At 70.0% G+C, this 14,246-nt stretch overlaps 1 protein-coding gene across 3 annotated transcripts; it reads right to left on the bottom strand.

Moving 5' to 3' along the window:
* Positions 1-139: 139 nt before the first annotated feature.
* Positions 140-12,141, bottom strand: PARP2 (poly(ADP-ribose) polymerase 2). Of its 3 annotated transcripts, XM_074982347.1 has the most exons (19): positions 12,063-12,141; positions 11,034-11,171; positions 10,842-10,960; positions 9,717-9,929; positions 9,318-9,446; positions 8,653-8,723; positions 8,268-8,318; positions 7,789-7,885; positions 6,730-6,805; positions 6,324-6,420; positions 5,339-5,480; positions 4,545-4,689; positions 3,559-3,622; positions 3,327-3,461; positions 3,010-3,134; positions 2,809-2,908; positions 1,497-1,595; positions 871-995; positions 140-428 (listed from the first exon to the last, which is right to left on the bottom strand). In XM_074982347.1, exons 2-19 carry the CDS (start codon positions 11,168-11,170, stop codon positions 269-271), a joined length of 2,085 nt encoding a protein of 694 aa, XP_074838448.1. In that variant the 5' UTR covers position 11,171; positions 12,063-12,141; the 3' UTR covers positions 140-268. The 3 variants fall into 3 exon arrangements, with proteins under 3 accessions (XP_074838448.1, XP_074838449.1, XP_074838450.1); XM_074982348.1 differs by lacking the exon at positions 2,809-2,908; XM_074982349.1 differs by lacking the exon at positions 12,063-12,141 and having other exon boundaries at positions 9,717-9,909; positions 11,034-11,046.
* Positions 12,142-14,246: the final 2,105 nt, after the last annotated feature.

The raw sequence follows: 14,246 nt of genomic DNA on the forward strand, positions 1-14,246 counted from the left end.
GGGTTCTCTCCCGGGGGGGTCGGTTCTAGGAGCCAGGACTCCTGGGTTCCCAGCCCTGCCCCCCACCCCCCTGGGTCCCGGCCATGGGGCAGGCAGGGCAGCGCCCCCCGGTGGCTGCGTCCGGCAATGCAAGGGGGAGGAGGGGAAGCGCGTTTATTGCTGTCGAGAGACGCCAAAGGCTCATTTTGCGGGGGCTGGGGAAGGGGGAGGGGCGCCAGCGGCCCCGGGGGGGGCAGCCAGGGGGGCAGAGGCCCCGGGGGGCAGCCCCTCACCACAGGGGGCGGAAGAGGAAGCGCACCTGCAGCAGGTAACGCGGCCGCACCTGGCAGGGGTCGTAGACGACGAACTCGTTGTAGTTGAGGGTGTAGCCGTGGGGGTTGGCGACCCCCGTCTCCACCGCCGGCCCCAGCGGCACAAGCGCCCCGTCCCTGCGGGCAGAGCCGGGGTCACCCCAGGCCACCCCCTGCCCCGAGAGCTCTGCTCCCGGCTGGCCCCACGCCTGGGGGACCCGGCGGGCTCTCAGCGCCCCTCAGCACACCTGGGGGTGCCCACGAAACGGTGGGGGGGCAGAGCTACTCCTCAAGCCAGGCCCCCCTCTCCCACCAGGCTCCCGGGACCCCCATCCCCCCACCCCTCCTACACCACAGGGCCCCCTCCCCCACCAGGCTCCCGGGACCCCCATACCCCCACCCTCTCCCCCGCCCCCGCCAGACTCCTGGGATTGCCACCCCCCACCACCTCCTCCCCTGCCACAGGGCCCCCTCCCCTGCCGCACTCCTGGGGCCCCCATCCCCTCCCATACCGCGGGGCCCCCTCCCCCGCCATGCTCCTGGGAGACCCCTCCCCCCATCCCTGCCCCCCCACACTCACAGCATGACGCTGTTGGCGGGGTCGGGTGCCATCCTGCCCAGCCCCTTGGTGCTGTGCTTCCCGGGCGGCAGCTGTCCCGCGTCGGGGTTCGCCTCCAGCAGCTCCTGGCACTCACCCAGCGCCACCTGCAACAGCGCAAGCCAGTCCTCACGCGGCTGCCTGGAGAGAACCCAGGCGTCCGGCTCCCCCGCCCCCACGGAGCCAGGCAGAGAACCCAGGCGTCTGGCTCCCCCGCCCCCACGGCGCCAGGGGCCTGGCTCTGGGGGGCAGCACTAGGCAGCTGGCTCTGGGTCGGTGCGGCTGGTTCTGGGGTGCAGCTGAGTCTGGGGTGCGGCTAACTCTGGGGGGCAGCGGCTGCCTCTGGGTCAGTGTGGCTGGCTCTGGGGGCCGGCAGCTGCAGCTGGCTCTGGGTCGGTGCGGCTGGCTCTGGGGGGCGGCGGCTGCCTCTGGGTCAGTGTGGCTGGCTCTGGGGGCCGGCAGCTGCAGCTGGCTCTGGGTCGGTGCGGCTGGCTCTGGGGGGCGGCGGCTGCGGCTGGCTCTAGCGGCAGTGCAGTACAGCTGGCTCTGGGTCGGTGCGGCTGGCTCTGGGGTCGGCGGCTGCGGCTGGCTCTGGGGCCGGCGCTCACCTCGCACAGCAGCAGCAGCCCCACATCGCGGCGGCGGGAGGCGAAGCAGTAGTTGGCGCTCTTGGACGACATGTCGGCGAAGTAGATCCCCTTTCCGAACTGCGGGTGGGAGGGGTCAGGCTGAGCGGGAACCGGCCGGGGGCACCGGGAGGGGAGGTCTCACCACGTAGCCGGTGGCGGGGGCCTCGGGGGGTAGCATGGGGGGGCTGGGCTGGGCAAGGCAGGGGGCCCGGGGGGAATCTCACCACATAGCCGGTGGCGGAGGCCTCGGGGGGGCAGGTGGGGGGCGGATGGGCTGTCACCATGTAGCTGGTGGCAGGGGCCTCCGGGGACTGGGGGGCGGGGGGCTCTCACCATGTAGTCAGTGGCGGGGGCCTCAGGGGGGCGGGGCCGGGGGCAGGTGGGGGGTGGGGGGCTCTCACCATGTAGCCAGTGGCGGGGGCCTCGGGAGTTGGGGCCGGGGGGGGGTAGGTGGGGAGTGGGGGGGCTCTCACCATGTAGCCAGTGGCGGGGGCCTCGGGGGTTGGGGCCGGGGGGGGGTAGGTGGGGAGTGGGGGGGCTCTCACCATGTAGTCGGTGGCGGGGGCCTCAGGGGGGCGGGGCCGGGGGGGCTGGTGAGGGGCGGGGGGCTCTCACCATGTACCCAGTGGCGGGGGCCTTGGGGGAAAGGGCAGGGGGGGCGGGGCCGGGGGCAGGTGGGGGGCAGGGGGCTATCACCATGTAGCCGGTGGCGGGGGCCTCGGGGGTTGGGGCCGGGGGGATAGGTGGGGGGGCTCTCACCACGTAGCCGGTGGCAGGGGCCTCGGGGGTTGGGGCCGGGGGGGGTAGGTGGGGGGGCTCTCACCACATAGCCGGTGGCGGGGGCCTCAGGGGGGCGGGGCCGGGGGCAGGTGGGGGGCGGGGGGCTCTCACCATGTAGCCGGTGGCAGGGGCCTCGTGGGTTGGGGCCGGGGGGGGTAGGTGGGGGGCGGGGGGCTCTCACCATGTAGCCGGTGGCAGGGGCCTCGTGGGTTGGGGCCGGGGGGGGTAGGTGGGGGGCGGGGGGCTATCACCATGTAGCCGGTGGCGGGGGCCTCGGGGGTTGGGGCCGGGGGCAGGTGGCTATCACCATGTAGCCGGTGGCAGGGGCCTCGGGGGCGGGGCCGGGGGGGTAGGTGGGGGGTGGGGGGGCTCTCACCACGTAGCCGGTGGCGGGGGCCTCAGGGGGGCGGGGCCGGGGGCAGGTGGGGGGCGGGGGGCTCTCACCATGTAGCCGGTGGCGGGGGCCTTGGGGGTCGGGGCCGGGGGCAGGTGGGGGGCAGGGGGCTCTCACCATGTAGCCGGTGGCGGGGGCCTCGGGGGGCGCCACCCGCAGGCCCTGGCTCAGGATCCCCACCCAGTTGCTGAGGCGGGAGCCGTGCCACAGCAGCGTCCTGGGGGCACACAAGGGGGTGAGCCCCATTCCCAGCCCCTGGGGCTGGGCGGTTCGCGGGGGTCACGTGACCGGCCGGTCGGACCCCCCCCAGGCGCTCACCGGTGGGGCAGGCTGTCGCGGAAGGCAGGGGCCCCGGCCCGGCGCAGGGCGAACACCCCCAGCAGCTCCATGGTGTAGTCCTGGTGGGTCGGGGCGTGCGTGGACAGCAGGTACCTCTCCAGCACCTGGGGGGCAGGGGTCAGTCAGGGGCAGCTCCAGCCCCCCAGCTCTGCCCTTCCCCCAGCCCCCCCACCCCCTAGCCCCAGCCTGACCCCCCCAGCGTCCCCCTCCCCACATGCCTGGCCCCGTAGCTTCAGTCCCCCTGCTGCTGCCCCCCACAGGCCCCCCACCCCTCACCCCGCGCTGCCCCCCCTGACCTGGAAGTGGGCGGAGTCCCGCTCCAGGGGGTGGAGCTCACAGCCCAGCGCGCAGTAGCTCCGCTCCAACGGGTGCTCCTGGCCCTGCAGCTCCGAGCGCGCCAGCCGGACGGCAACGCGGATCTCGCCCAGGGCCTGGGGGTGGGGGGCACAGGGGGTCAGAGCGGGACAGACGGATTGAGGGAGACAGACAGACAGACAGACACCCCCCCCCCAGCCCCGCCCTGCTCACCTCCAGCAGCTGCACCTTCTCCTGCAGCTCCTCCTGCGTCCGGATCAGCGGCGGGGGCCGGAGCCTGAGGGGTGCGGAGGGGGCTCGGTACAGGGGGGCTGAGGTTGGGGCGCAGGCTGCCGGGGGTGCAGGGCTGGAGGAGGGCTGGGGACACACGGGGGGGGGGGCTGAGGTTGGGGGGCAGGCTGCCGGGGGCGCAGGGCTGGAGGAGGGCTGGGGACACACGGGGGGGGGGGGCTGAGGTTGGGGGGCAGGCTGCCGGGGGCGCAGGGCTGGAGGAGGGCTGGGGACACATGGGGGGGGGTGGGCTGAGGTTGGGGGGCAGGCTGCCAGGAGCGCAGGGCTGGAGGAGGGCTGGGGACACACGGGGGGGGGGTGGGCTGAGGTTGGGGGGCAGGCTGCCGGGGGCGCAGGGCTGGAGGAGGGCCGGGGACACGCGGGGGGGCGGGGGCTGAGGTTGGGGCGCAGGCGGCCAGGGGCACAGGGCTGGAGGAGAGCCGGGGGCACGCAGGGGGGCTGAGGATGGGGGGCTGAGGTTGGGGGGCAGGCTGCCGGGGGCGCAGGGCTGGAGGAGGGCCGGGGGCACACAGGGGGGCTGAGGTTGGGGGGCAGGCTCCCCTCGTGCCCAGTTCTGGCCCCAGCTCCACCAGGGCAGGACGCGGGTGCCTGGCTCGAGCCCAGTGGGGGACGACGGGGCCGGGCTCTGCCTCCCCCACGAGCACCGCCTGGTGCCCCCCCGAGAGATCCTGGGGGGCCGCTTAGGGGTACAGGGCCACTCCCCTGAAGTGGGGGTGTGGAATTGGCCCAGGCCTCCAGCAGGGACAGGGGGCTGGGCAGGTGCTGGGGGCTGCTAGGGGGGATGCAGGGGGGACTTGAGGGACACTGGGAGTGTAGGGGGGCACTGGGGGGCTGGGCAGGCACTGGAGGGTGCTGGGGGGCACTGGGGGGTGCAGGAGGGCGCTGGGGGCCAGGCGGGCGCCACTGACCCAAAGTCGTGGGGCACGCGGGTGTAGAATTCGTTGCAGGCCTCCAGCAGGGCGGGGCCGGGCCGGGACCCCCCAACTCTCAGTGCCGCCTCCACCTTCTGCAGCGACTGGAACCCCGCCCGGATCTGCTCCGCCGTCAGCTTCCCTGGGGGGAGCGGGTCAGAGCCACCGGCGACCCCCACCCTGCCCAGGAGCCCCCACGCCGACCCAGGTGTGCTCCAGCAACTTCCCTGCGGGGAGCGGGTCAGCGGCACCCCTGACTCCCCCAAACCTGGCCCAGGGTGCTGCCGGCTTCCCTGCAGAGAGGGGCTCAGAGCTGCCGGCACTCATGACCCCCCAGGGACCTCCCCTGCCACCTGCTGTCCCCCCACAACCCCCCCAGGGGCCCCCCATCGCCCCAGGCCTCCCTGTGACCCCCCAGGGACCCCCCATCACCCCAGGCCCCCCTACAACCCCCAGCCCCCCTGTGACCTCCCAGGAACCTCCCCTACCCCCTGCTGTCACCCCACAACCCCCCCAGGGACACCCCATCGCCTCAGGCCCCCCTACAACCCCCAGCCCCCCTGTGACCTCCCAGGAACCTCCCCTACCCCCTGCTGTCACCCCACAACCCCCCCAGGGACCCCCCATTGCCCCAGGTCCCTGTACAACCCCCAGCCCCCCTGTGACCCCCCAGGAACCTCCCCTACCCCCTGCTATCACCCCACAACCCCCCCAGGGACACCCCATCGCCCCAGGCCCCCCTACAACCCCCAGCCCCCCTGTGAGCCCCCCAGAGGCCCCCCCAGGCTCACCGAGAGGTGCTTTCTTGGCGTCATATTTCATCTCCAGCACCATCTCCTCCATGGCCCGCAGGTCGTAGAGCAGCCCCAGCACCGCCTGCAGCCGGGGGTCCAGCCGCGAGGGGGGGGCCTCCCCGGCACCCCGCTCCTCCGCCTGGGGGAGGTCACTCGGTGTGAGAGCAGCCCCACCCCCACACCAGCCCCCCACCGCCCAGCTGCTCCTTTGGGGGTTCTAGAGCCACCCCACCCCCACAACAGCCCCCCCCCATCTGGCTCCCCCCTGGGGGGCCCAGAGCCACCCCACCCCCAAAGTGCCCCCCACCACCCAGCTCCTCACCTGTAGCATATGCAGACGGGGGGGGGGTGTCAGGATGGGGGGACCACAGGGGGGTTCTGGGGTGACTCACAGGTGGCAGCTGTCCATGTGCAGGCACGGGGGTGTTGGGGTGGGGGGACCGCAGGGGGTTTCTGGGGTGACTCACAGGGCGGCTGTCCATGTGCAGGCAGGGGGGCATCGGGGTGGGGGGACCGCAGGGGGGTTCTGGGGTGACTCACAGGGCGGCTGTCCATGTGCAGGCAGGGGGGCATCGGGGTGGGGGGACCGCAGGGGGGTTCTGGGGTGACTCACAGGGCGGCTGTCCATGTGCAGGCAGGGGGTTGTTGGGGTGGGGGGACCACAGGGGGGTTCTGGGGTGACTCAGGGGGGCCGGCTGTCCATGTGTAGGCAGGGGGGTGTCGGGGTGGGGAGACCGCAGAGGAGTTCTGGGGTGACTCACGGGGCGGCTGTCCCTGTGCAGGCAGAGGGGCGTCGGGGTGGGGGGACCGCAGGGGAGATGTGGGGTGACTCGGGGGGGCCGGCTGTCCATGTGCAGGCAGGCGGTGTCGGGGTGGGGGGACCGCAGGGGGGTTCTGGGGTGACTCGGGGGGCCGGCTGTCCATGTGCAGGCAGGGGGGTGTCGGGGTGGGGGGACCGCAGGGGGGTTCTGGGGTGACTCACGGGGGGCTGGGTGTCCACATGTACCAGGTCGTACTTGCCGGGCACCTTCTGGAAGTGGTCGCGCTCGGCCCAGTGGTTCCGGGTCTTGTCGAAGAATCTGGGGGCAGGCGGGAGAGTGAGGGGGTGGGTGGAGCTCCAAGGGGCGGGGGGGGACTGAAGGGAAAGTGGGGGGCTGGCGGATAGGGTGGGGGGACTGATGAGTAAGGGGGAGCTCCAGGGATAAGGTGGGGGCTCCAAGGGGCAGGGAGGGACTGAGGGGTAAGTGGGGGCTGGGGACAGGGTGGGGGACTCCAGAGGGAAAGGGGTGGGGGACATACGGGGGGGACTGAGGGATAAGGGGGGCAGGGTGCAGGTAGGGGACAGGGTGGGGGGTGCGGAGGGAAGGGGGGCGGGGGGCAGGACTCACTTCTGGGTGAAGGTCTCCTTGGCCCGGGTGAGGTCCCCAGCGCAGGACACCAGCGAGTGCTGGCCCGGCCGCCCCACTGCGGGGACGCGCACACCTGGTGAGGGGAGCTGCCCCCCAACCTCCCCGCCCCACCCCACCCCCAGCCGCTAACACCCCCCAGCTCCACACCCCAAGGAGCTCCCTCCGCCCCACGCAGCTCAGCGCCCTGCCCCACGGCCCTGCCTCCACCGGGCCCCCACTGACCCCACACCCCCAGCCCAGCCCAGCCCAGCCCCTACTCACCCCACCCCCATCCCCCATGGACCCCACCCCCAGCCCAGCCCTCCATACCCTGACCCTCGCTCACCCCCAGCCCAGCCCAACCCCCACTGACCCCACACCCCCAGCCCAGCTCTCCATACCCTGACCTCGCCTCCAGCCCAGCCCTCACTGACCCCACACCCCCATCCCCATGGACCCCACCCCCAGCCCAGCCCTCCATACCCTGACCCTCGCTCACCCCCAGCCCAGCCCTCACTGACCCCACACCCCCAGCCCAGCCCCCACTGACCCCACACCCCCATCCCCATGGACCCCGCCCCCAGCTGCTAACACCCCCCAGCTCCACACCCCAAGGAGCTGCCTCCGCCCCACTCAGCTCAGCTCCCTGCCCCACGGCCCTACCTCCACCGGGCCCCCACTGACCCCACACCCCCAGCCCAGCCCAGCCCAGCCCAGCCCCTACTCACCCCACCCCCATCCCCCATGGACCCTGCCCCCAGCCCAGCTCTCCATACCCTGACCCCGCCTCCAGCCCAGCCCCCACTGACCCCACACCCCCATCCCCATGGACCCCGCCCCCAGCTGCTAACACCCCCCAGCTCCACACCCCAAGGAGCTGCCTCCGCCCCACTCAGCTCAGCTCAGTTCCCCGCCCTGCCCCACAGCCCTGCCTCCAGCTGGCCCCCACTGACCCCACACCCCCAGCCCAGCCCTCCATACCCTGACCCTTGCTCACCCCCAACCCAGGCCAGCCCAGCCCCCACTGACCCCACACCCCCAGCCCCTGGCCCCGCTCACCCCGCCCCCAGCGCATCCAGACGCTGAAGCTCCGCAGCTCCTCGTCCTCCAGCAGCTGCAGCAGGTAGAACTTGTTGTTGTTGAACTGCAGGTTTGTCTGGGGGGCAGAGGGGGCAGGGCTGAGCGTAGGGGGGCAGGGCTGGGCGCTGGGGGCAGAGGGAGCAGGGCTGAGCGCTGGGGGGGACAGAGGGGGGAGGGCTGGGTACTGGGGGGCACAGGGAGCAGGTCTGGGTTTTGGGGGGCAGAGGGGGCTCAGGGCTGGGCACTGTGGGGCAGGGGGGAAGGGCTCAGCACAGGGGGCAGAGGGGGCTCAGGGCTGGGCATTGGGGGCACAGGGGGCAGGGCTGGGCACTGGGGGGTCACAAGGGGCTCAGGGCTGGGCACTGGGGGGGCACAGGGGGCTCAGGGCTAGGCACTGGGGGGGCACAGGGGGATCTCCCTGTGACCCACCAGCTCCCTGGCCTGGGCCGTGCACTCACCTGGTTCAGCATCACGTCGTAAACGTCGTCCCCCTCACAGTACACATGCGCCTGGGGAGAGATGGGGGCCCTGAGCTGGAGCCTGGGGGCAGGGATGTCCCTCTGGGGGTGCTGGTCCCCCTCCAGCCCTATGGTGTTTCCTCTTGGGGTGCTGGCTCCCTCCGAGCCCCAGGGGCTGGATGGCTGTGGGGCAGGGAATGGGGCAGGGCCTGGCCCCTCTAGGGCCGCTGGCTCCCTCCAGCCCCAGGGCAGGACTGGCTGGCTTGCGGGGTGGGAATAAGGCAGGGCGTGGCCCCTCTAGGGGCGCCAGCTCCCCCAGGCCCAGGGGCCGGCTGGCTGTGGGGCAGGGCCTGCCCCGCCCATGGGTGGGGGACGCGTGCGTTACCTTCCCCAGCTTCACCGAGCACTCGGGATCCACCGGCGCCTTCCCCTTCACAATCAGCGTCCTGACAACCTCTGGGGCGACAGACGGGGGGTCGGGGGTGTCAGCACCGGCCCTGAGCCGAGGTGGGCTGTGGCGTACAAGGAGCAACCGAGTCCCAGCCGCACCACCAGGCAGCCCCAGGGGGCCAGCAGCATCCCAGCACCCCACTAGGCAGGACAGGGGCGGCACCTCCAAATTAACCCCATGTCCAAATCAGCCAGGCCAACGAGCTCACACCCAAGAGTCGTAGAAGAGCTGGCTGAGGTGTTCTGCCTGGGAAAGTGAGGACTTGCCAGCAGATTGCCCTGACTGAAAGCTGAGCACTTCAGCCAAGAGTCGTAGAAGAGCTGGCCAAAGCGATCTGCTCGGACTTGCCAGCGCGTTGCCCTGACGGAAAGCCAAGCGTCGTAGACGAGCTGGCCGAGCTGATCTGCCTGGACTTGCCAGCGCATTGCCTGGACTGAAAGCTGCACCCTGCAGGCTGTTGATCGAGCATCCCACACACAGATTACAAACCGGCCAAGCGATCGATCCCCAAATGCTGCTGCCCCTGGGCTGGAGCTGGAGCTGGAGCAGGAGCAGGAGAGGTGGGCAGAACCAGGGCACCACAGTTCGCTACCCCTCACCTGTGTTCTCTCCCTCAGGGTTGGGGCTGGTTCCCCCATCACGGGGTCTCTTCGGAGCTGGGGGCTGGAGGGGGGCCGAGGAGCCAAGGACAGAGCTGGACTCCGCTCCTGCATCGTCGTCTGCTGCATCTGTGGAGCGCATGTGTCAGAGGGGGAGGGGGCCACACCCCAGAGCTGGCCGCATCGTGGGTCACTACCCCTGGCATTTCATTCTCCTGCCAGTTCCTGGGGGATGGCTACCAAGTAATGAAATCGGCCCTGCCCTGGCACCTGGCTCACCAGCCCAGGGTGGGCCCTGGGAGCCTGGATCCCTTCGAGTGGCTAACCATACAGCCCACTAGGCCGTGCTCCCCTCCTGTCACCAGCGAGAGAACCCAGGAGTCCGGGCTCCCTTCACACCTGATTCCCGCCGCTCCATCTGGCGCTGATACCCGGTTCTGACGTTGGTCTGGGTCATCTGGGCCGTGTCCAACGTGTAGCGCGTCCGGCCGAGCGTCACCTCCAGGCTGGGCCCCCCGTTGCCTCGCCGTGCCCCCTCCAGTGCCAGGCAGGTGTGGGCGGGATACGGCACCCACTGCCCCTCCTCGTCCCCCTGCCAGCACCACACAAAAACTGGGCCCCGGGCACCACATTAGCTGCCTGCGGGACCAGTGCTGAGCCCTAGAGGCCCCACCGCGCCTGGCCTGGGGGGGGTGTGACCCTGGTGTCCGGGGGGCCCCACCATGCCTGGCCTGGGGGGTGTGGGACCCTGGCATCGAGGGTCCCCATTGATACTGGCCTGGGGGTGTGGGACCCTGGTGTCCTGGGGCCCTGCCACACCCAGCCTGGGGGTGTGGGACCCTGGCGTCTGGGGGGCCCTGCTGCAACTGGTCTGGGGGGTGTGGGACCCTGGTGTCCGGGGGGCCCTGCCGCACCCGGCCTGGGGGTGTGGGACCCTGGTGTCCGGGGGGCCCTGCCGCACCCGGCCTGGGGGTGTGGGACCCTGGTGTCTGGGGGGCCCTGCCGCACCTGGCTTGGGGGTGTGGGACCCTGGCGTCTGGGGAGCCCTGCCAGGCCTGGCCTGGGCGGTGTGGGACCCTGGCATCTGGGGGGCCCTGCCACACCCAGCCTGGAGGGTGTGGGACCCTGGCATCCTGGGGCTCTGCCACACCAGCCTGGGGTGTGTGGGACTCTGGTGTCTGGGAGGCCCTGCCACAACCAGCCTGGGGTGTGTGGGACCCTGGCATCCGGGGGGGCCCTGCTGCACCCGGCCTGGGGGGTGTGGGACCCAGGTGTCAGGGGGCCCTGCCGCACCAGGCCTGGAGGGTGTGGGACCCTGGCATCCAGGGTCCCCATTGAGACTGGCCTGGGGGTGTGGGACCCTGGCGTCTGGGGGGCCCTGCTGCAACTGGCCTGAGGGGTGTGGGACCCTGGTGCCCGAGGGCAGCTGCTGGGTTCACCACCGAGGCCCCACGTTCCCAGCCGCCTGGGGAACCGCCAGGGTGAGGCGGGTCCCAGACACCCCACTGCCCCCGCAGCACTCACAGGAGTCCTGGTCCCGGACAGCCGCTGCCACCCGTCTGTCCTGCCCCGTCCGTCTGTCCTGCTGCACCATACGCTGCAGGTCCACGCGGGCGCCCACGGCCACGCTGGGCTTCCCTGCCCTGGGGGAGATGGACGCGGCTCAGGGCCTGTGACCCCCTCCCGGCCCAGCCCGACCCGGCCCCCGGCACTCACCTGGCCGCCTGCGTCAGCACCTCGCTCTCCTCGGGCGCGAAGCGATGCCAGGTGCCCCCCGAGTCCTGCCACTCCCAGCGCAGCTCCACGGCCGGGCCCACGGCACCCGCCTCGGCCGCCCGCCGCTTCCGGCTCATCCTGCCAGCAGCCAGGCGTTATAGCCCCGTACGGCCCGTCCCCTGAGAGCCATACGGCCCAGCCCCCCCAGGCCTTACAGCCCTGTACAGCCCGTCCCCCGAGAGCCGTACGGCCCAGCCCCCCAAGGCCTTATAGCTCTGTATGGCCTATCCCCCTAGAGCCATACTGTACCATTGCCCGCCAGGCCTTACAGCCCCATACGGCCCAGCCCCCGAGAGCCATAAGACCCACCTCCCCAGGCCTTATAGCCCCATACAGCCCATCCCCCGAGAGTCATACGGCCCAGCCCCCCAGGCCTTATAGCCCCATACAGCCCATCCCCCGAGAGTCATACGGCCCAGCCCCCCAGGCCTTATAGCCCCGTACGGCCAGTCCCCCGAGAGCCATAAGACCCACCTCCCCAGGCCTTATAGCCCCGTACAGCCAGTCCCCCGAGAGCCATACAGCCCAGCCCCCCAGGCCTTGTAGCCCCGTACGGCCCATCCCCTGAGATCCATATGGTCCAGTTCCCCCACCAGGCCTTACAGCCCAGTATGGCCCGTCCCCCTGAGAGTCATACGGCCCAGCCCCCGCACCTGGCCTTATAGCCCCATACAGCCCATCCCCCGAGAGCCGTACAGCCCAGCCCTCCAGACTTTATAGGCCCGTATGGCCCATCTCCCTGACAGCCATACGGCCCGGCCCCCCCACCAGGCCTCCCCTCCCCTCCTGCAATCCCACCCCCTGCTCCCCAGATCTTCCTGAACCCCCTCCCAATGAAACCTCGCCTCACTGCACCCCCAGAACTCCCTGCTCCTCCTGTCGTACCCCCGGAACACCGTGCGCCCCGCCCCCACTGCCACCTCGCCCCTCCCGCGCCGCACCCCCCGAACCCGCGCGCCCCGCCCCCACCTGGCAGTCGCGGGCCCCTCCCGCGCGCTCCGGGGCACTTTCCGGGCGCTGCGGTCGCCTCGCGCAGCCCCGCCCTTCCTGATTTGCATATCGCTCGTTTGCATGAGCCCCGCCCCCTACGCCGCCGTCCGAGCCCGGGCGGGTGGGGAGGGGGAGGTGGTTGGCTGGGCGCGGTGCATGCTGGGACCTCCCTCGGCGGGGCGAGGAGGAGAGGCTGCGATTTACATACCCCGCAATGCCTGCTGGGAAAGGAACCGTCTGCTCACCGTACTCGAGAAGTCCCTGGGCTACCGGGGGGCGGGGGGGGGCTGTGCTGAGGAAGAGGGGAGTGGGGTGGGGGGGGTGTGGGACGGAAAGCGTGTGCGGTTTCCTGTAGGTGGGGACCCGCACTTCGGGGTATGCGGTGGTGGGGGGCAGTGAGGCAGTGTTAGCAGGGCCATGGGTCTGGAATGGTGCCAAGCTTATAACCCCCAGTTTTGTGTACCTCTCCCCCAACTCCCCTGCACCCCAAAACTTCTTCACGTGCACCCCTCCCCCAACCCCACTGCACTCCCCCCGACCTCTTCCCCTGCACCCCAGAACTTCTTCATGTGCACCCCTCCCCCAACCCCACTGCACTCCCCCTGACCTCTTCCCCTGCACCCCAGAACTTCTTCACGTGCACCCCTCCCCCAACCCCACTGCACTCCCCCCGACCTCTTCCCCTGCACCCCAGGCACTAGGGGGGCAGAGGAGGGGATGGGGGGACTGCACTGTATAATAGCCTGAGCTTTCGTGAGTTAACCCACCTCTTCAGATGCTGAGAGCTCGTGCTCAGAGCTTTTCTGTTCGTCTGTAAGGTGCCACAGGACCCTTCGTTGCTGCTACAGATCCAGGCTAACACGGCCACCCCTCCGATACTTGTACTGTATAATGGGCACTAGGGGGCAGAGGGCGGGGGAGGGGGAGGGGAAGGGGCGGCTGTGCTGTATAATGGGCATTGGGGGGCAGGGGGAGGGGGAGGGGGAGGGGAAGGGGCGGCTATGCTGTATAATGGGCACTGGGGGGCAGAGGGTGGGGGAGGGGAAGGGGCAGCTGTACTGTATAATGGGCATTGGGGGGCACGGAGAGGTGTGGGGGAGGGGCGGCTGTACTGTATGTGACAAGGTGTGCTCACAGAAGCCCCCCTGGGTTGCTCCCTGGGGTGCTGATCCGGCCACTGACACCGATCCTCTTGCTCTCTGGGGCTCTCCACCACCCTGTCCTGCTAGGTCACACCCTCTGGTCTCCCCCAGATGAGGCGCAGAGTTGGGGTTACCATCCCCCACCCCCTTTATAGAAGCGCAGACAGTGTTTAACCACAGCTCTGGGAAGGTGCAGTTCTAGGGCAGAGCATCCAGGAAACCAACACCCCCCCACGCCCAGAAGGGATCAAAACTCCAAATAAATCCGTCTCTGTGTAGAATGTTTGCCCGGGGAGGACCCCACAGGTCAGCCCCCTTTATCAATCACAGCACGATCTGCAGAGTGGGAGCCCTCCCCAGGGAAGAACAATTCACACGCAGTTTGATTGCATGCAAAAGAGTTTTAATTAAGCAAAAGAGTCAGGTTTAAGTGGTTAGAAGTGAAACAGGCAGATCAAGGTGAGTTAACAAATTAAAATCAAAGAAAAAGGACAGCTAGTTCTCTTCCCCTGTGACTCTAGTGACATGTGAGTTCCAACCCCAAACAGCCGTTCTCACTAGGTGAAAGCTCAGCCGACAGTATCTGAGCTTTGTTCACACACAAGGGGGAGGCATTGACAAAAGTCATTGGCAGAGCTGGAGTTATTATTTCAAGGGAAAGTCCCTCGAATTGCCCTGCTTGGCTGGTGAACGCTTTTCAGGGGAGGGGTCTTGAAAATATTTTTAAAAACACCCCAGTGTAGACAAGCCAGCCAAGTTCCTTAGATGTGGATAGGTGCCCGTCTGGGCCCTTTGTTAGTCAGGGCTGATATTCCCTTGCCAAACTCTCTCCCAATGGCGTAGGCACCCTCCTGTTGAGGACTTCACAGACACAAAGCTTTGCAATGCAACCGCCTAGACAATACCCCTAGCTTCCACTACAGAAGTGAGACATACACAGGAACAGGACAGATTCCAGCAGTGTTTGTACCATGAGGAATTTGGTGCAGAGCACCACACAGTTATACAGATCTCTGTTCAG

This window comes from Carettochelys insculpta, chromosome 32 (genome assembly GCF_033958435.1).
Source record: "Carettochelys insculpta isolate YL-2023 chromosome 32, ASM3395843v1, whole genome shotgun sequence".
Taxonomy (NCBI): Eukaryota; Metazoa; Chordata; order Testudines; family Carettochelyidae; genus Carettochelys; species Carettochelys insculpta.

Coding starts and splice junctions, on each gene's coding strand:
- PARP2 (XM_074982347.1), bottom strand. CDS start 11,170: ATGAGCCGGAAGCGGCGGGCGGCCGAGGCGGGTGCCGTGGGCCCGGCC. Junction 9,930..10,841: donor TGTCCGGGACCAGGACTCCT/GTGAGTGCTGCG, acceptor CCCGGGGCCCAG/TTTTTGTGTGGTGCTGGCAG. Junction 9,447..9,716: donor GATGGAGCGGCGGGAATCAG/GTGTGAAGGGAG, acceptor TGCGCTCCACAG/ATGCAGCAGACGACGATGCA.